Raw genomic sequence first — 22,335 nt, forward strand, 5'->3', positions numbered from 1 at the left:
AAAGTGAAACACATGCAGGTGAAGACGCCTAATTCCTACCACACACACACACACACACACACAGGCAACAGACAGAGGCTGTCTGCTTCAAATGTAACCCAAACAGCTGTGAGCTTTAGACGCAGCGTTTCCTGTTTAGTGATCTCTGACAGAAAAGCTGAGTGATGTTTGCACAGTCTGCACACAATCCTCCCTGCTTTCAACCCTGTGCTGCTGACCTCAGCTGGGTGTGTGTGTGTGTGTTCAAGAAAGCACGTTTACAGTGTGTTTGCCAATGGTGGAAAGGAAGGTGTGGGTGTGATGATGCGTGTGAGTGGCTTGTGCATGTACAGTGTGCGTGTTTGACACAAACTGGCAGCTGGCAGTGTGATGGCTGGATTTCAACACTCAATAACTGCTTCCTTGCGCCATCTCCCTCTCAGCTTCTCCTCATCCAAATGTGAAAACACAGATGTAATAGTTAGCAGTATTGATTGGATAATATAGGTAATGTAGAGATGGACGGGATAATGCATGTACATTTGATTCATTTATACATTAGGAATTAGTGGAGATCAATAAATAATAGCAAGATTTAGATAGTTGTGTATTTTTACATTCATATGTAATATGCTAAATTGACCCGTCCCCTCCCCCAAAAAAACAAACTATAATAAGGTGAAAATATGCAGGAAATGTCTTCAGTTTTGGTCTTTGTCAATTTTGTCCACATAACATGCATGTGTTTATTGAAACTGGGATGTATGCATGACAGAGAGCCAACTTCCTTCACCAAGTGTTTTGTTTGTATTATAATACCAAGTCTGAACTTATTGAATCCTGTCTTTGACAATTACCCTCCATAATGCTGAAACTAATAAAAACTAAACTAAAACTAAACTGAAACAAATTAAAAAAATCAAACCGAAACACTCTGGAAACTAACTGAAACTAAACTAAACTGAAAAGGAAAATTAAAAATGCAATGAGGATAAATCTAATGAGAAATGCAAAGCTATTAGAACACTGACTGGGTCAGTATTATTGACTTAGTCAATAACCAACCAACCAACAGTTGTTTTTATTATATCAATTAATCTGTCAGTTATTTTCTCAATTAACTGATTAATTGCTTGGCTGGTAAAACGTTAGAAAACAGTGAAAAACACCCATCAGTTTCGTAGGGCTCTAGGCGTCTGAAAAAATCCCCAAAACATTCCAAAACAACTGAACAACCATGATAACGTTTCTTTATTTCTTATCATTTCCTGTATTGTTGAACGACAGACTGCGTGTACGATTCACTGAAAACAGACAGGAAGTCAGGACTCAGTATTGAGATCTCTCCATAGTAAATGGTTTTCTGTTTACTGTGAGGGCTCTGCCAGCACTATTATTATTCTGTCCACCACCTGCAGGGCTCACTGGATCTCATCCAGCGGCACAATCTGTTCAGGGCTCTCTGTTCTCTCCATCCTTTAGTGCAGCAACACACTCCGCTAACAAAGCTCCATGATAATGACTCCCTGACAGTCTGTTCTACATACAGGACAGCATGGTGGCTCACAGAGACTGTTGTCCACATCTTATGGGCTTGACTTGTAATGCTGTAGTCAGACCGGGTTTTCATGAGGAATTAGGAAATTACATGAGTAAGGCTGAGATGTTGTTGAAAGTTTAAGTCGTTAACCATGTACAAGTGTACTGAAGTCATATGGGTCAAACCTAACTCTGCTGACTAGATAGACATGAAATACTGGGATTTATGGAAGCCCAAGCAAAAGAAGTGGGATAAAATGTTAATAATGAAAACAAACTCACAGCAAGTCAAAACTATAAATCCTAAATTAGAAAATTGTACTGTATAATAATTTCAAATTAGCATATTACATTAATTTATAAACTTCCATTTAGGACAACAAACTGATCGACATGGCACAGAAATAGTAAATCAAACTAATTTAATTTACCAATTCTGCATTGTACTTCTTTAACAAGTGGGATTCCTGATGGACAGTTAGAGGATCGTTATCAATGCAACAGAAACAGATCACTTTGGCTGATTAGACCTGTGTCTGAAATCACTCCATGTACTATAAGGCTCATTATATATACTGTCCAACATTTTATTTTAGGATCCAAATTCTATAGGGTGTAAATTTATCCACGACATACAGCCCTTAAAAACACAAAGGGATAGAAAAGTAGTGTGCATGGCATGTATTTAAATCATTAAGGTATAACTACCTTTTTATAGGAACAACACACAAAGCAAAATATGGACATCAGTATGTTGCTCAAGTTTGGACGTGTGTTTGAATTTTTTCGTGTGTTTTTTTTCTCCATCTGATGGAGGACTAAACGTGACAACTCTCCAAATGACTCCTGTTGAAACGGACAAACCAGAAAATTACACTTGAGACTTTCAAAGTCATAGCTTTATTTCTGTGGTTGACCAGACAATAAGCTATAGCTGCCTCAGTAAATGAAGGAATATGAAAAAAAAAAATAAAACCTTTACACTGGTGTAGCATCCAGCTTGACTTCTCGAATCGAAGCCGACTTTACAGTTGAGAAAACGGACAGTAACCATTTCACATTAAAGAGAACATTGCTGGCTCCGCTCAGAACAAAGTCAACAGTTTGAGCAGCTGTGAGTTAAAGAAAGTATGAAGATCAAAGTCTGTTCAGTGTCTATAAGCTTCAGCTGTTTGGCAGTCAAGTCCCTCTGGACACACTGTGTGCTCAAGTATCAGCAAACATTAAATACTAATATTTGTCACCATTTCATTTTACACGCCAGTATTGTGATGAAACTGACATGACTGAGGTATTTACAAAATAAAAAACAGGATACTTTTACCCCAGTACTTCAATTTGGGATTTGATTATTTGTGCTTTCATACCTTATGTAATAAGAAAATATGTAAAATACAACAAGTGATGCTGGATCATAATCAGGTAACCTCATGATCTCAAAAACAACAATTTATAATCATTCCTGCTCTAATGTAGAATCGATGTCCCGAAGTTGCTCTTGTTTGATATGTAACAGTTGCATGAAGCAAAACTCAACACAGGCGGAAGCAATAATGAAATAAAAGTATTTGCAGCATTTAGTCGTGAAATTAAAGCTGATTTGTAAAATGTAGCTTCTGCAAATAACTGTTAAACACTTAGCACAAAAGTTTAGTACATGTAAGTAAGATTAAAATAAAAAAAAGGTGAAAAAATATAGTTATTTGCATTTTTTTTTTTTTTTTTTTTAAAAAAAGCTTAATCTCAAAAGTGCTATGTGGCTCGGCAGGGGAACCTGAGCACCAAAATACCTCACAACAAACAAAATCAGGATAGACTCTCAAACATTAAAAAGAAAAAGATCTTGGCCTGAACCACACTCATTAAAAAAAAAAAAAAAAAAAAAAAAAAAACACACCACTGCCTACGTCTTATCCTTTACCTCCGACTTGTCAAATATAAATAAAGGTCAGGAAGGTTAAAAAGTAGAAACAAACATGGCGTTAATAAGTCTGGAACTTAAATGGACCTCTTTTCTCTTCAAGGAGAAACATTAAAATCTTAATTCAGTCACGCTCCACGATTCGCCACATTTTCTCCTAAACTGCCCGGCTGTCGACACAGAGAGAACAAGTTATGGCATCAGAATCAGAGGTCAACTCGAACACTGATCCATACACACATTTGGCCGTGGACAAGTGCACAGCAGAGAACGAGTCTGTGCCTTCTCTTAAACCCTGTAAATCATCTCCGTAATGTTATGTCAGGTGAGGACCATCTGGACTTCAGTCAGTTACTCCAGTTGCACGGTCACACTTTCTAATTTAGGTGCTAAAATGTGCTGAATTACAGCATGTTGGACTTTCTCGCTGTGGAATGGAAGCACTGTGCACTTGTAAGAGGTGGGCGTTGTCAATAAATGTCAGACTAGTTGACAGCGGGGTGCAGTGGCGGGCAGGGCGAGACACGTTTCTGCTGGGAGTCAAATAAACCTCCGGCATCCTTCCCCTCCGCCGCGGGAGTCTCCTCGTTATACAAACACCTAAAACCGTCGTAATACTCGTCAGTGTCCTTCTCCTCCCTGCCGCCCCTCCCCCTTCCGGCCTGCCTGAGGCTCTGCGTGGGGCTCCAGGCTCGCTCCTCGTCCTGGATCTGAGTGCCGTCGAAGATGTAGACGGCGTTGGCCGGCAGGGAGAACTCCAGGCTGTGTAGGTACTCGTCCACCATCTCTTTGCAGTGGATAAACTCGGCACTGTCGACCTGGGAGAGCAACAGACATCGTAACGTTTGTTAGCGTGTCAAATGGGAGCAAGCTGGAAGCAGATTCGACCAGTTTAAAGAACGATCTGAGATGATCAACTGATCAGCTCAGGGGATTTTCAGTTTCAGCGTAGTGGCCTGATGCTGTTAAACTATATTTGAGTGACCACAGCCCTCACCGATGTTAAGACAAAAGATCACTAAAAGATCCTTTTCTCAGTGTGACAGTGGTGGATGTGTAGAAGCAGCTGATGTTTTAACCAAAGATGTGCTGGTTTTTGGCAGTACAGAACATCACATATCACTTAATATAGGCCTTTAATGTGGTGCCTTCATTCAAAGTAAGTCAATTCTAAACTGCAAAAGGTGCGACGTACAATGAAATGAAAAATACTTGCGAGACATCTAAAAAAGATAAATACAAGGTATGCTAGCTTACAAAACGAAAAGGCAATCAACCAACATATGGATTCCAATATGTCTAATCACAGAGAAAGAGCCTTCCTAGTGGGCCTGTGCATTTCTCTTACTTGTGCTTTCTTCAGCAGATTGGTGAAGACGGAGAACCAGTCAGGCGTGAGCGCCTCCAGCTCCAAAGTGATGATGGCCAAGGCCAACGTGGAGCCCTTGAACTGCCAAAGCTGGTGGCAGGCCATACAGTGCTGCACCTGCCTGGTCCACAACGCCGCCTGGAGGCCCGCAGGCCTCTTCTGATGCCGCGGCTCGGCCGGAAACAAACCGGGGTCTGTTGCCGGGTCCCAGCCGACGCCGCAGCCGAGCCCGATGGACGGAACGAGGTGAGGGTGGCCGGAGACGAGCAGGGCGTGGAACTAGACCGGAGGGGAGCAGGGGAAAGAAGAGGAACGAGACCAAAACATTAAACATAATGATGTCATTGTTGTCCCATAGTCCATCCATCCCTTACCCCTACTACTTCGTAATTCATACACATCAAAATATATCAGTGCAATTAACATCCAACCAAGTCACCACATCATTCATCCCAGGACACCGTCACTTTGCAGTCCGTGATTCTCTACCCTTCTCAAATGTTCACTGCTGCATTAAAAGCCACAGTAAAACGCTCTGTGCAGGACACTTTGAGCAACAGGTAGAGAATCCCGTCATCAGGTTTTACTAATGAGGATCCTCCCCGTTTGCCTGAGGAATCATAGTAATCTTGTTCGTATTGTATCGTACGTGCAGTGCTTTTCTGTGTTCCCATTTGTAGGCAGGAACTGTAAAACGACAACCAGAGTGGGGTCTCAAGAGGAAAAACCAGACTAGATTCTGAAATATCCGTCGCATTCTTTCATGTTTGTTACATTCAAATGTCTTTGTGTTTCATTCATGTTGTGTTGAGCTCATTTTCTTCAGTTTGTCTCTCAGTAGCAGAAATAAGCCATGGGAATTTACAGGGAGGTAGTCTGAAACTAATCCCTGGAACAGTTGCTCTGGACCTCTTCAAATTTAAAAGTCTTTTCCTCCTTAAATCCGTTTTTGGAAATGTCAGGGTGACGAAGCCAAAAAAAAAAAAAATTAATTTGTGTGTTCTGGAGGTGAAAGACTTGAGCATCACACAGCTGATTCTGCCTTTCAAAATAGTTGTATTTGGATGTTGAAGCATACTGAGAGGTAATGACAAGGCATCTCTGTAAATCCTCTTATTTATTCATATCAAAGTGTCATGGTGGAGAGTCTGTGACAAATTATTGATAGATTTTATTGCTGTTTTATAGACAACAGAGAAAAACACACTATGTAAGAGGTAATTCTTCTGGGCAGGGGTGATGTAAATGGGGGATACAGTATAGGTACAAAAAAGTATTTATTTGAATAGTATAAAGAGAAAATGTCTTTATTTTATTATAGTTTTTATTAATACGTTATGTCTTTTTATTTTAAAAAAGGGATTTTTGTAATACCTAAAGTGAAGTGCTAGGACAATAATAGATTCACTACAATTACTCCACACACTGTAAACCTATAAGCCACCAATAATCAGTCAGATCCACAAACCGTAATAGTAGGGGGGAAAAGTGCCATTTTCAGTTTTGCAGAAGACACTGAATCAGTCCAAATGTGCCAAATTGCTTTTTGGTGACGGCTTGTGATTAATGAAATTGATGGAGGACAAACACGTTCTTCGTAAATCCATGAACAAATCTAATGCTGTTATTTGTTGAGGGAATGTAGGCTGGCCGTTGGTTGGGGATAACTACTGACTCAGAGTGCATGACAAGACTTGACAAGTAATTAAATATCTTCTACTAAAAAAAAGAACAAATAATATTCCTGTCAGATTTATTTAGAACAGCTGTGCGCATCAGGACTGGTGGTATCCCTAAAACTGAATCGTCTCAATGGAAATCCTTTGGATAGTGTGGATCAAGTCAATGTATTAACTATTTCTGTTAAAAAAAAAAACATTACGGGCCGTGTTCATAAAAGCATCCAGCTGCTGGCCTACAGATCGTTTATCCTCATAGTTTTCTATGGCTTACAGCATAGCAGCATATAGCATTAATCCACGATTAAATCATATCTAGCTGCAATCTGGATGAGATGCATTTTCAATACAAGGTGTAAAGGGAGTTTAAACATGCCGTTACAGCCAATTATATGAAAACGTACTGTAAAGTTACTGATCTTTAAGGATTACATCCTGGATGATCACCTTATGAATACAGTCCTGGGCCCGACAGCATGACGAGACCTGAATGGTGTTTGTGTGCGTCTGTCAGCGGTTAAGGCTTTAGGGGATGATTTGCGATGGTTTAACAATTAAATACTTCTGTGAACAGGTCCAAACTATGAGACGATGATGTGCCATAAAGTAAAGCTTTGGATTTTTAAAACAACAAAACCTCACTTTGACATTAGAAACAGTCTCAACAATTCACAGCATATTATAGATCAGCCAATGACCCAGATCGTGTCTGTTTCTGGAGGGTTTGGGTCTCTGCTGTAGGGCTGTAGGTAAGAGTAAGTCAGAAGTGCCTTGGCCTGACATGCAACACGCCTGTTACTTTGCTGGCAGCTTGCAAATGCAGTCTTGTGTGGTCCGAGGAATCTCATACAGCGCTGTTTAGACCTCATGCCAAAATGCGACTTTGTTGCTTTGTGTCCACACACACACTCAACTCTGGTGAGTGGCCTGGGTTACACTGTAACTTAGGTTTGTCCAAAACATGGTTTTCAAGTCCGGTATTGTCACTTTTGCACTGAAGCTGCAGACAGCTGACGATGAAGTTCTTTAGAGTGGAAACCTTCACTCAGCATTTAAATGATGTGGCACTAAAGCAGTCATTTGTTGGGTTTGCAGTTATTTAAAAAGGTGACTTATTCCATGGGTTAGGTTACAACTGAGTGACTTGTGCAAGGATAATAAAATGTCTTCAGGTTCAGGGGACTATTATCATAGCTGAGGTCTGGTAACATTATATCATTCTATTAGTATACAAATCAATATTTAACCATATTCTAGTCAGTTTGTCCTGATGTAATGGAAAAGCAAATGTTAATCATATAACATGTCCTATAATTATTTTGATTTTATTACTTGCATCAGGGAGAGGTATGATTTCATTTTCCCTTCTTGGCCGCAGTGATTATTAAAAAAAAAGGGGGAAGGACAAACAGAACTGAATGGAGTTTATAATAATGGGCACAATGAGTCAAATCAAATGAATGCACAATCTCTACCAGGACCAATTCTTTACTATGGGGGCAGAGGGTTGCGAGGTGGTTTGGGAGCACCATCTTGAGGTGAGCATGATGGTTTAATGTTTGCTTTTGTACCGCTGTGTTTTTAAGGCAAGACCAGGACCTCAATTCACAAAGCATTTCCAAGTGCAGCCAGCTCACTGCGAGATGCTCCGACTGCTTGGGTCTGGTCCAAGAAAAGAAAACAAAACAAAAAAAAAGAAAAAAAGAAAAAGAAAAACCAACAAAAAAAACGTAATTGTTCGCCTGTCTATCTGCTAAATTCTGACTTACTATGTGAATGAAGTCGACTGGTGTTGCCGTGTACAAGTCCCAGTGCAGCTTGTCTAGAATGATCCTCTCCATGCGAAGAATCTCCGCTGTTGAAAAGTTGCATCCGCTCTGCACAACCAGGTCTCTAACAGAGCCTATTACCTGTTTAAACAGACACCAACAAAGGGAAGTGAATAAACGTATTGTTTTCAAGTAGCCTTGATGTGGGCGTCTTTTTTTCAACAGCTGATATTTTGGTTGACATTGTTTTTTTGTATTATTACATTTAAAAAAGGAGGATCTTACCTCATCTTCCTCGTTGATTTTGGCAGCCAGGACCAATGAGGTAAAAGCAATGCATTTCAGGTATTTTGAATGGGCCTGGAAAAGAAAAAGAGTTCATTTAGTTAGAAAGATCTATGAATGTGAAAAAACAAACATCAGACAGCAGCTGCTTTTCCACAGCTTTAACTTAAGCAGTGAGTGAACTTGGGGAAGGAGCACATTTAGGGTGACATCTCTCAGCAGTGATCAGTTCTAATGATGATGAGGTGTACAAGTTCCTTAATATGACAATTACACTCAAGAGTTCATCAAGTCACGCTGGACAGATCTGAGTCACTTTCATCCCTTTCTCCCTGCAGCTTAGCGGACAAACCGGTCCATTCAATTCTCCATTATTTCCATTTATTCGGAAAGAGCACATTTTAGATCGTGGACCAACGGTGGACACGCGTCATCATATGTTGTAGCCGTCTACCTTGACGGTGGACAGCAGCCGGTTGAGGACACAGACGCCCAGTGCAAAGGTCTCTGGACAGAACTGGAACAGCCTGCTCATCTCTCCGAGCCACACGATCATTTCCTGGTGTTGGGATGAAGAGATGTCAGCACCCTGCGTGGTAAAAAAGGAGACAGCCATCGGTTAATGGATTATAGAAGTCAGGCGTTTTTAGGCAAATATTGTTAACTGTGTTTTGGAGGAGTCAAACAGGCCGTTAATATGATGGGGTGTTAACAACCCATAACATGGAGCTTCCCATTACTTGAACATTTCATAACCTGTGAGGCTGCCGTGTGTTTCTACCCAACATTTCAAACTGGAAATATACAAAATGAAAAATTCTCAAACTAAAAATGTTAAAATCTTGTTGCTTCCTGTCACATAAAAGAATCATTGAGGAAACTCCAGCAGCTTTGTCCAGAATTTCCACGAGGATCAATAAAGTATTTTTATCTAGCCCACTCTTCCATTTTAGCTGTCCAGCTAATTTTATGGCCAATACGCCCCCTGTGACTTAGTAGGTTATGTCCACATCCGAAGCTGCAAAATGATCATTTATACATGTATACAAACTCACACACACACACACACACACACACACACGTGTGCGTAAACCACTTGTCTCACCTGGATGCATCCATTCTTGAAGACGGGTACCTTCCAGAGGCGAGCCTCCCTCACCAGAGCAGCCTCCAGCAGGCCGTCCAGCCGGCGGCTCTCCGCAGCTCCTGGGTTCTTCATCGCCACCACAGCACAGGCCAGGCTGCACCCAGGGCACACACACCTGATGGAGGAGGAGGAGGAGGAGGAGGCAACAGATAAACACAAACTTCCCTTGAAATGTCTTTATTAAGTTGTGCACACACACACTTCAAATAAACTAAGGATGCTTTGAATTCACTCAGGAGGTCAAACAGTAACTACCATCCTTTCATTCAGTTGTTTTATCCTTAAAGTCTCTTCTTTAATGCACTTTTCACCTTCATCTTCTATGAAACATTTGGGGACAGTGGGCTCTAGGTAGACTTTTGAGATGCAAATAAAAATCAGAGGTTATAAACAAAAAAAGATTTAATAAAGACAAAAGTTCAGAACTCTGAAAAACTAATATCCCCCCCCCCACAAAAAAAACGCATCTCCTTTTACATTTCGCAAGTGTTTTGTCAGTTTTGGGCGCCAGTCGGGAGAATCTGGTAAACACTTCATCAGAGCAGCGGCTCTCTGCGTTAAGAGCCAAGTATGCAGCAGGAAATGGTCCCGTTTGCAGAAACAACATCGCCATTTTTACAGACTTTGCAGGCAGGTAGAGCAGGACTGAGCGACTACACTTGAATGCAAAATGTTTAACTGATTGTGTGCGACTTTATTTTAGTCTGCTGTGAGTGAACACACACACACACACACACACACACACTGAGGATCCAGGCGGGATAATGGGCTGCAGCTGCTGCAGCCTCTTGCACAGTTGCTGCTGCAGTCACAAACATTTGTCTTCCTCTTTTTGATTCCTCCTTGCTAAAGCGCTCTTACCTCTTCGATTTCAAAAGCTGGATTTCCCCTCGACGGCAGGTGCATTTATACGGCTTTTTCTATTGGTCCATATTCACCAGCGGAGCAACAAACAAACAAACAACAGTCTGATGCTGCGAGACAATCCGGACTCGGAAAGAAACGGCTTTTGAAGTGAATATACGAAAGGGAGCCGCATTATATAAAAGGAAGAAATGAAACAAAGGGCAAAAAAAATAAAAAATAGCGCGAATTATTCCAAATAACTAAGGCAGTGGTGCAAATAAGCGCAAAAAGAAAAGAGGCAGGAAGCAGAAAATCAGGGAGGATTGAGGGCAGGCTGTGTTTTGAACGCGCCTGGCTCCGCCCCCCGGTGACGTCACCCCGCCTATTAAATCAGAAATGTGTTAGTGGGTCAGACATACGGGACCCATCACACAAAATGGTCGAGCTTTCACTGGAAATGGAAGATTGTGCAACGAAAATGTTTGTTCAGGTGCTGAGACATGACGGGCCTCCCGCAGAGTGAATGAATGAGACTTCATGGTCAGCTGTCTGTCTGCCTGCCTGTCTGCCTGTCTGTCTGTCTGTCTGTCTGTGCTGCAGGCTGATTATCTCCCTGATGTTTGTTAGAAATGAATAACTTCTGGAAGGAGTTTCATTCATCTGTTTTATTCATCATTGCAAAAGAAATCTGATCTTGAAAGTGGTCGTCTCATCCTGTGCTCGTTTGGAGCTTGTTTGTGTCTGATTTCATTGCAGCGAAACAGCTTTAAAAAGTCTTTAAAAGTCATTTTTTCCTTCAGCTGTATGATGAGTTGGCAGTTTTTTTTTTTTGCCATGGCACTTCCCACTAATCCTCACTGTGAGGGCAGGTACATACGGTCCTGCAGCTTCATCTCTGTGGTAATAGGATGGAGAGCACTGGTGTTATTCATAACCCGAATGATGGCTTTGTTACATGTATGTGTGCCAGGACCACAATGCTGATGTTGTGCATGGTGGCTCCCTGACACGACCAATGGGACGCTTTAAATCGAGTGTAAGACTAAATGGATGCGCCTTGAAACAGATTAGTGTTTGGCGTCGCTGGCGGAATCGAGCCTGTGTGAGGCTGACCTGAGGCGATTAACCAAACTTGTAAACTGAGGATTACCTTGGAGCACCAGGTTCATGTGGCAATTTGTTTGTTGTCTGATAAACTGTTTGGTTCCACTGAATGTGCCAGCAAAAAACTATAAACTTAAATGAGAAGGGCCTTTCAGGCAAATCTGGGGCCAAACTGTCTAGTCTTTATAGACGGTGTGCGTAACAGGATGCAGTGAGACAGATACTTCGGGGTCAGGGGGGGGTCAGTCAAAAGGGGTTCACAGTTTGATTTTGCCCCTCAGAGCCTCAGTGGGTTAATCAGTCCCTGCTGAGTGAAAGCTGAGTGCGACCATGGAGAGCTGGGCTTGACAAAATGAGCTGAGAAAATAGAAAATATTGGAATTGAGCAATTTATTGAGCAATTTTTGGCTTTTTTTTTTTTTACATTAAGAGAAAAATACTCGCACAATTAATTGATAATCAGAATCGTTGATGATTACGTTTCTGACAATCAACTAATCGATGAACAAACTAACTGTTTCAGATCTGCCTGAGCAAGAGAGAGAGAGAGAGAGAGAGAGAAACTGACCAACCAACACTGCTGTCAAAGAACCACAACCAGATCCCCCTACAGGTACGTCTCACGCTAATGCTGCCTAATAATAATGGCTGATGTATTCATTTTAGAACATTCAAATTTACTTTTAAGGTGTCCAGTTGTTTGCTATCGGAAAGCTGAAATGCTGATATGAAATGAACTTGTCACACTCTCATAACATACGGACAAATGGACCAAATGAGTATATCATACAAATGTACTTGTTTTATCTTGCTTTCATTCTCCTTTTTCCTGCCGTAACTGATTTAAAAAAAAAAAAAAGAGTATTTGACATGGATATTCTCAGGGTCACCACAGCTCTGACCTAAACTGGCTGTTTGTACTGTAATGAGGTGACCTGCTGCACCCACTTTTTCTGAATCTGGGCGTCAAGGTGTCACAAATCGTATTCAGTGCCACATTAACTGTGATGACTCTAAACCTAAAACTTTCACCACTCTCAAAATAACAAAACAAATGCCTGCTCTGACATTACGACACCAGAGAATGTTGCAATCAGTGTTGCTCAATGGTACTTTTTTTTTTTTTTAAATACAGTAACTTATTTTCCCTTTTTTGCTTTTGTAGCAAACTCACTTCTAACAATCCATGAACAAAATCACACCTGTGATTCTGCTTCTTTTACTGAATTGTTAGTTTTATCCAGCTTTCATGTATCACACCACAAATTACACGGGACCAATAGAATTCAGATAACCTTCTTTCTTTAATTTAAATACCTCTGTCGATTCTATTTAATGTATAAATACATTATTCCAGGGTTCTTTAGTGCTGTAATTAAAGAAGTTCTTTTAGTAGCCACAGAAAACCTGAGAGCATTCATCATCATGGCTTGGAAGTAGGATTTGGTTCCCCTTCGCTTTAGAAAGCTGGTCCTTCAACCAAAGAAGGAAAGCACATGTCTCTCAGTCACTTACTGCTGTGGTGTATCTGCGCCCTGTTGAAACGCCCTTGAGCTAAACTAAGGGTCTCTCTAAGTGGGCGTCTTTGTGTAGCTGACCCTGACCTCTTTACTCTCTGTAGAAAGGAGCGAGTGAACAAATAATTTCCCAAAAGAAAACAAGTAAAAGCTCACAAATGGCAGTGATATGATCAAACTGCTTTAATTAGCTGAAAGCCTTTTATTGGACCAGGAAATGTAGTTTAAGGTGCAACAAATACTGTTCAGTACCACCAACCAATAGAGGATTAGCAACATGAAGAACATTTACGGACGGCGTGTCCTATAAAAAAGTTACATTATGATAAATGTATAGTTATGATAGATTAGACTCTTGTGTTTTTGGTTATTGTGGTTATGGAAAAATGCAGGCTTGTGAAAATACTCAAAGAACAACCGACACCTTTAAAAATATGGCGTCTCCCTACCATCAGAGCGCCCCGGCTGTCAAACAGCTTGATATTTCAAAGTCATTTGAAACACCCATCGATCAAAAAAATAGTGAGTTTGCCTCCTATAAATGTGATCCAAAAGGAGATACTGTCAGGAGAATGCAATGTTGCGTAACACATGATTTACAAAGTGATATATTTGGGCAAGTTAGCGCACCCCTAAAAAAAGAGAAGGTTAACTCCTAGCCAGCAAGGTGCCTGTACCCTGTTAGCCTGGTGGTATAATCATTTCTTAAGTAATTAGTAATGTTGGATCTTTGCTCTAATTCACTAGGTTACTCATTGTTGAAATCTGAAAGTATTATTTACGTCCATTACAGGACATTCAGCAGTGCCAGAAAGCTGTCGGTGTTGTTCTAGTTCCTCCGTCCCCGATGGAGGTCAGCAGAGGGTAATAGATTGCTTCATGCCACTTTATACTGACTGACCTCTGGGGATTGGGGACAGCTTGGTGCACAGACTGTGCCACGGTGCATAAATCATATTAGAAAGTTTAATTCCTGACTGGCGCTCATAACGGCTGAAGGAGAAAACGCACATTTGCGCTTTGGAGTCTCACCTCAGAACAACTCCGGGACCGTGTCTGTCCACAAGCAAACTTCACATAACACCAGACAACAGGCATCAGCTGCGGGCGGAAAAGTGTTTGCCTTCCACTCTCAGTGCCCTAACACAGCTGAGTGATAAAAAACAAAGTTGACCGGTGTGTCTGAGCCGAGGTCACCACTGGAATGTTGATAAGGAACGACGGTGGTGGCGAGCGGCAGATCTGCGTGTTGACTGAGTGTAACAGGCAGTGGTTGTGTACTGTACTAAATCAGGTTGTGTTTGACTTGCACATCTTGTTTGTTCTGAATGCTTGAGACAGCAAAGATGATTTTTTTTTTTTTTTTTACATCAAAAGGTTATTCTCCTATATTCCGGGGCTTTGACACGTAACTCTGTCCTTCTCTTTATCTTCCTGTTTCCCTGTTGAGTCTCTCCCCTCACGTGTCTCCCTGCCCTGCAGTCTGAACTGTATCATGCGGAGCGTCATGCCTCTGCTGATCGGACGTTTTGCGTGTTTGCACAGTAGCGTGTATGTTTACATTCCATCACTCTCCAATCGCCCGTGGGAATATGACTGGGCGGAAAACTGTTGATGTTCATGGTTTTGAGTGTGTAGCTGCTCCCTGTTGGGACACAGTAGCAACGCAAACATCTGTGTCACACGGGTCAGGTTGTTTTTTAAGGTGGTTTTGTGTAACTCAGACACAAGGCATTGTGCACTAACACTGCTGATTCCCATAGCCAGACGGAAACTGAACACACTAATGGCATTATACAGTTCAGACTGCGGGGAAGGGAGAGGAAAAAACAAAAATGTCAACCAACATGTTTTATTTTTAGTTTGGCCAATTTTTTCAAGCATTTTTTATTTTTTTTTTAAACTTTAAACACCTGCCAATTAAAGGATGATGTTGGCAATATTCTATATTTTTCCTTAATGCCAACAAATCCCTAATCTTGAGAGGCAGCTGGATTCAGGCTAGAAGTTACGTGTTCATGCCTGAAGTTATGAGTTTGTGCCAGTGTTTTGGATGCATCGGTGTAAGCTACAGGCAGGGCTTAGGTGTGACGGCAGTGAAAAGCAACATAACCAACAATGGTGGCTCCTAACGTGGTTAGCACATCATTTATATCTTCTCTGAAAGAAGAGCAAAGAACTGCACTTCTCCCGCCTGGCTTCAGCAAGAGTTTTAACCAAGTTACATTGTTTTGTTCGTGTGATGGAATTTGCGTGTGTTAGACTGTGACAGACAGCCGGTTCATCCAATCACCTGTCCTTTTATAAACACCTTCTATGGGCGACTTCCCAGATGGTCCTGTGTAAACATCTGGTGCGTCAGGTTTACCAGATCCTGTAAAAAGTCCAAATCCAATCATATGTTAGTCTGTCTCTCAATACTTTCTGACTTCCCTACTCAACTGTGGCATTCTGCCTCAAACTCATTCATCCTCTCTGAAGAAAACTTTAAAAACATTTTAAAACAAGTCACATGTACTGCATGTATAGATTGATTTATAAGAGCTCATTTCCTGAAACAGCTTGGCACTGTAAGTGTTCAGCACAGTACTTTAACAGGAGTAAATATTTGTTGGGTGCTATTTAGAGCCGCAAATTTGGTGCATTAGTCAGTATCTTACTCACAGCAGTACGGTGTCTCAACTCAAAACAAAAAAAAAGAAAAACTATGCCTATGTACTAGTGCCTGTGTCTGTGTTTCAGGTTAATTAAAGAGCACGTCATTCAGAGCAACAGTGTGGCTCACTGGTGTGTTTCTGGACAACAATGGAAGTCTGTGGCACAGAGAAATAAGATACATCAGACTCTGAACACACAAAAAACATCTTAGTAGATCAGTTCATTGTTGCTTGTGGTCTTTTAATGGGAAGTTTTGACAATAAATAAATGGGGAAAAAAACAAAAACATATATATCCTTTAAGGGACATACAGTTCATTTGCTGAGGAAGACTTTGAGACGCAGTTGAAAACGCAGACTAGAAATCATGAGCAGACTTTGCGATAAGCTTTTATTTTATTTTGGTCAAATTGTACGTTTGTTAACTAATCTTGTTTGGAGTTTATCAAGTAAAGATATCAAACACCTGCTGGACAGCTTAAAATTGCTTTATTGCTTGCATCTCTCTCTTATTGTAAAAATGAATACTTTCGGGGCTCTTCTTGGCTTCTTGGCAGACAAAGTGAGACATTTTCAAACATCATTTAGGCCCCTGGTTAGAAGATGTAAAATCTGACTTTTATTTTTTTAATGTTGACATTTAACTCTCTAAATGGTTGATTAACTTAATATTTAGATAAATGAAATTGATTCCAACATTTATCAATTATGAAATATCGTCAGTTGAAGCCATAATTATAATAGTATGCGACTATTTTATGAAGAGCTGCATAAATGTTTCCTTACGCCGATCAGTGAGAAATCCAGTCAGACAATCTACACATGCTAAGTTTTAAAAGATGAGACATTTAGCATGAATTTCCCGAAAGGCATACATATACATGTATATATAATCATATACAGTGCTTCAGTATAGTCACAAGGGAGCCAAGCTGGACCGCTTGTACAAGAGATGAAAAAAAACTCACAGAGCCTCGGGGGAGCACTGGCTTCAACGTCTTGGATCCTGAGTATGAAACAGAAGACTCTACATGTTCAGCTTGATATCTCAGTGGTGGTTTGAGCACAGTCTGCTCTGATCAGTTTAACAAGAATTTACAATGTGTCTGCACACCCCCTGTGTCTCCCCTCTACCCCCGTAGCCAAAGAATGCTCAGCACCACACCGTAAATCAATGTCAACCCTGAACCAACTTTGTCCTGTCAGGAAAGCTTCGTGCACTCGGCTGAGCACATTATGTTCTTAGAGTCACATCTCCGACTTTGATCGCTGCCTGTTGGGACAAACTGAAATGGTTTTTCTTTTCTTTTTATCTTTTGAGGCCCCTCTCAAACATTGCCGCCTCTGCATTGGCTTAACTAAACCTTCGTCCATACGGCCCACAGAGGGCTGGTCAGGAATTCACTGTTTGAACATAATGTACAGACGACACTGTTCATGGTACAGATCCCTGTAGATGGACACAGAGACGAGGGAAAAGTTCTGAGGTCACATCCAACAGTATGTTTACTGTAGGACTCTAGTGTGCTAAATCATTATTACCTTGAAATGTGTACAGATATTCATGGCCCCCAGATGATGCACCCTACTGACGTTGGAGATCCTTTGACTTCAATTCTTCCTTTTCAGTGAAATGTTGTGACAAATCTTAAATGGGTTCCCGTGAAATTTGACGGACACATTCGTTCCTGGGTCAGAATTTTTATTTGCTCCAAACTTTGGTTTATGACCAAATTTCTGCAAAACTAAGGGCGTTCCCATCATCTTCTGCTCTAGTTTGTGTTAAGTGTTAACCAGCAGATATTAACAAGCTAACTGTGTCTGTGTGTTCTAAATGTTCTACCTGTTAAACACAGGTAATGTTAGCATTGCCATTGTGAGCATGTTACCATGCTTTCTTTAGCATTTAGCTCAAAGCACTGCTCTAACTATTAGGGTGTAGAGTCTTGTTTTAGGAACACAGGCGGAATTTAATTTAATTTAATTTAATTTAATTTAACAACACGTTTGCAGCTCTTAAAAATGATCTTAGGACACACATCCCAGGAAGGTCTTTGGGATGAAACATGTTTTTTTTTCTTGTCTACACAGTGTGGGAGTTGTCTCTTCTGTAACCTCATGATGAAACAATAGAATAGAAAAAAAAATGTGTATTTGTGTTTTGCAACTGCTTGTACATTTGCACATTAGATTCCTGGGTAACTTTCATTAGGTTTTTCATGAGTATTTCATGAGTATGAGTATTCCATCCTACAAAATCAATGAGTGCTGCAACTTATTATTATTATTTTCATGTCACACAGGGTGGTAGCCCCATGTGTTTATATATTTATCAAGTTTGTCATTTTGTCCAAATTGTTATTAAGACATAAATGTGTCAAATTCCTCATATGAGAATTATGAACTTGAACATATTTGGTGTTTTTAATTACTTGATTATCAGAGTTGTTGACAATTGAATTTATGTTCACTGACTCATCAGTTAATTGTTTCATAATCCTTAACACTGTGAAACCTTAACACAAGCCTTACACTTTTGAGGTATGCTTGCATATTTTGACATTACGGATTGCTCATAAATGGGGGGGGGAGTCTCAGTTCTCAGTTGAAACCAGGCAAAAACTGGTTGGAAAATTGTCAACTTTTGTCAAATCTTTTAGGAGAAATTCCATGATGTCTTTAACCACAATGTGAGTCTGTAAAAGCTTTTAGTTTGTGTCTATGTAATGTTTTAAATATTTAGTCATCCTGCTCAGATGTAAGCATCCGCTGTACAAATACAATAAAACCATTTAAGCCGATTAGCAGATGGCTCCTGGCCAACAGACTTATGGCTTACCCATCGACCCCTCATAGTGCAGATACAGGAAGAGTGACTTGACGCTGCCTAACAAACTAAATGCTGCTGGAGTCATTAGAGGCAGACAGTCGTACTTCCTGCCAGCTAACATCATCATTGACATCAAACTCTTTTGAAGGTTGTTGGATCTCTGACCCGCCACTGGAGGGAGACAGAGGCCAGATCATAGATGTTAAGACAGGTGCTGACCGCTCAACAGCTTCCCTCGGCCACAGTCGTATCATGCTCCTCATTTCCTTCATCCACCCTGTGATATGAAGCCGAAATGCTGAACTGCACACTGCAGCTCCTCATTTTTAAAAAATGAATCCTCTTCTTTCTTTGTTCCTCCTTTGAAGCACCCCACTGTGATTGGCTCTCAGATGTCAGATTTCACCCCTGCCAGTCTTGAAAAGCGTTAGTGGAGAATTTCCTGAGGGGGAGACTTCACATCGTTAGGGTTAGAGAAGAGAGGAGGGAGGATGGAGGAGTGAGAGCCGCTCATAACTTGACCACCAACACAAAGTGGGTCTGAATAATACAAAAACACTGCATTTATTATTTCTCCCAGCCTTCATGTCATTATTAAAGGTTGCACGCTGCAGGTGGAAAACATCGAGATAATAACATTGAGGCCGGCTCAATCAATTTCATGGTCTGTTTAATGGAAAAGTGGCAGGTTGTCCTATTACTTTGTACAGTCAGTGTGTCTGATGTGGCATAATGGATGGAGATAAAACATTGGAAGGTTACATCACCAATCCACACGTCTTATTAAATCCCGAGGACTTACAATAAATTCAAATCTAAGCATAAAATCGGCAAGTCATCAGAGGGGTTTTCTTCTCTTTCCTTTGGTCATTCTTAATTTGATCAAGAAAAGTACATCAAAGAGCATAAAAGGAGGCGAGAAACTGAGTCTGTACAGTCACATTTTGCGCAATTTTCACTTTTAACTTTTCAATTAAATCAGAACTAGTGCAGGTCCTTCCATGCTCCAATCATACATGGCTTGGCTTGGTTATTGTTGGCAGTGTCCTGTATGATATGGTTTTGGAGAGTTGTTCCGTTGGTGGCTGTGAAAGCAAACATTTTCATGCTCTCTTGTATCAAATCATCAGAACATGACACAAAAATCAGTGGGTTGCAGTTTGATGTTATCCTACTTATAACGTGCAGCGTGGGCTCCGTGCATGACCTTGCATATATTTTTCCAGCCTTCACTCCTCATCCCCTGTAATGAACGCTCTCCTTCTCCTTCTCACAGAGCTGAGCAAGTGTCGTGTTTTCTTCTCTTTATGAAGGGAAAACGTTGGATAGGACACACTTTATGAAACATGCTGTGGCAGAGAGCGCTTTGCTCTGGTCACTCTTTGGCAACAGGCAGAGAAGCACCAAGCGGGCTGCTGTGGGTGTCTTTTGTTTTAATCAATAGGTGGCAGTGTGGTTACACACCAGCTGTGCTGCTTTTAATATCCTCTGCACAAAAGCTCTCTTGAGGACAAAGAGAGCAAAATATTATACAATAAAACCATCTTGGAAGCAGAGCAGCAGTCACCTAGGAATTTCTGGAAACTCAATATCTTTCAGTGTCTGAGTTGGGGTTTCTGTCTCTAATTCCTGTGTTACCATTTGCCGTTCAAGCTCATATTAAAACTATCTTGATGCTGCAAAAACCTTTTCATTTTAGTTTGAATATTGCGTTTAGTTTGTATTGACTGTCACTCTCGGTATTTTATTCTGTAATTGGCGAACAGGCCATGGATTCCTACCTTTTAGAGTCTGACTATAACCTTGTCCATGTGCGCTCCAAGCACATCAGACATACCTTTTCCTTGCTGTTAGATTTAAGAACAAAGGGTAGCTAATTTATTCTTCAATGGCAGCTTATTTTAGTTCACTTTACTGTCTAATATCCACCAAAACATGCACTCATTTGTATAATTCCACCAACAAATATTTGGGTCGAGTTTCATTGCTGACCGGCTGAGCCGCACGCTTTTGTAAGATACTGTGTCTAACTTTGAAATTACATTCTAATCACCAGTCCCATGTAAGTGCTTAAAATGGAATAAGCAAATTTCCATTTAAATCACTTGTCTGTTGCATAGCACCTTGGGTGAAGAATTAAATTTAGGTCTAATCAGTATTGAGTGTGGGTTTACTTCAGGCATTAAAGAAATTAAGATTTATAGCATCAGATTGCTTGGCTGAAAACACCCACTGTATAATAATCATTATTGCACAGCTAATTGTCCACCATTGTACATATCATTATGGAAGTAATACCTGCAAGGGCATTCTTTACTGTTATCCGGAGCTCACTGGATATTAGCGAGGAATTTCTGATCATTATAGGAATTATTAGCAGTTTTATAATCCGCACTGAACAATAAAATCGTACGGCCAAATGACCTGCTAACGTATGAAATCTACATTGTTGAACCCCCAAAGCAAACGGCTAAAATATGCATTTTCCCCTTATGAAGCCAGCAGTACATCCACATATGAGATATTAAAGCACCTTCTGATCTAATTTTGCCAAGGTAAGGAGGAGTTGCAGCTGCTGGTTCTTCGAGCCGCACTGCAACTTGCTCCAGCTGCTCCTCATCTGCTTGCTTTACCTCATCGTCTTATATAAGGAGTCGACTGCCCTCATTTAGAGCCCTGGAAGTGAGGCTTCTTCCTTGGCTACAGAGTTTTAGGGGCTGTTTGTAGAAGCACAATCTCATGACCTTTGAGCCATGCTAGCAGCAGAGCTCTCGGAACGTGCAACGTCTTTCTGTCGGTCAGTGCAAACTGAAATATCTCAACATTTATCGGATGACTTGAGTGATCCACTGACTTTTCCTCGAGCACCACTATGAGGTCCATATGTGTAGCTTGAAAATTCTCGAGAACTATGTAATGGATTGCCATGAAATTTGGTGCGCACGTTCACGTACCCCACTGGATGAATTATAATAACTCTGGTGGTTGCTTTGCTTCCCATTAGTGAGATCATCAGATCAAAATTTAAACTGTCCTGTGCGCTATTTTATAAACTGTATATAAAGATGGATGACCTGTCTCCACTTCCCCCCCCACTGTTCAGAAATGTAGCTAAAATATTCCAGATATAGGCGATGCCATCTTGTGCTGGCAGCATCATTTATAGCCAGAGTCTGTGCAGTCGTGACTGGGGATGGAGCCACGGTATCAGTGTCCTGGCCATACACCCGCCCAACTCAATCACTGGTTAGGAATAGCTGTCAATCGTGATGTCACACCCTCTTTGTACAGCATCAAGTAACTAAATGAAAACGTAAAAGAAAATGAGCACGTTAACATACATCGGCGTGATAATTACTACCTAAAATGACAGAACCCATCTTTTGGAAAAATGTATTTGAATGTTGAGTGCTTTGAATTATTAGTTTGGCCCACGTCCCATCTGCTAACATGGAGGGGGCGGGTGTCATGACCTGGACCGCAGCCAGCCCCCTGAGGGCGTCTGAGATGTTTTGGCTTCACTTTTGGGGAGCTGTCATGTCGTCCATCTTTAAATACTAAATTCTGTCCCAAACACCTACATAGCTGACGACATTCCCATCAGCCTCGGCTGCACTTTGCATTTACTGCTATATAGCACATGTTAGCACGTTAACATGCTAAAGTAAGATGGTAAAACTGTAAATGCCTGCA

The 22,335-nt window shown here is 41.0% G+C and overlaps 1 protein-coding gene across 1 annotated transcript; it reads right to left on the reverse strand.

Moving 5' to 3' along the window:
* Positions 1 to 3,420: 3,420 nt before the first annotated feature.
* On the reverse strand, positions 3,421 to 10,766 carry ccni2 (cyclin I family, member 2). The gene is made up of 7 exons (XM_070843090.1): positions 10,550 to 10,766; positions 9,647 to 9,803; positions 8,996 to 9,130; positions 8,542 to 8,616; positions 8,257 to 8,397; positions 4,788 to 5,087; positions 3,421 to 4,257 (listed from the first exon to the last, which is right to left on the reverse strand). Exons 2-7 carry the CDS (start codon positions 9,758 to 9,760, stop codon positions 3,925 to 3,927), a joined length of 1,098 nt encoding a protein of 365 aa, XP_070699191.1. The 5' UTR covers positions 9,761 to 9,803; positions 10,550 to 10,766; the 3' UTR covers positions 3,421 to 3,924.
* Between the last annotated feature and the right edge of the window lie 11,569 nt (positions 10,767 to 22,335).

The sequence above is a fragment of the Pempheris klunzingeri genome, chromosome 14, assembly GCF_042242105.1.
Source record: "Pempheris klunzingeri isolate RE-2024b chromosome 14, fPemKlu1.hap1, whole genome shotgun sequence".
Taxonomy (NCBI): Eukaryota; Metazoa; Chordata; class Actinopteri; order Acropomatiformes; family Pempheridae; genus Pempheris; species Pempheris klunzingeri.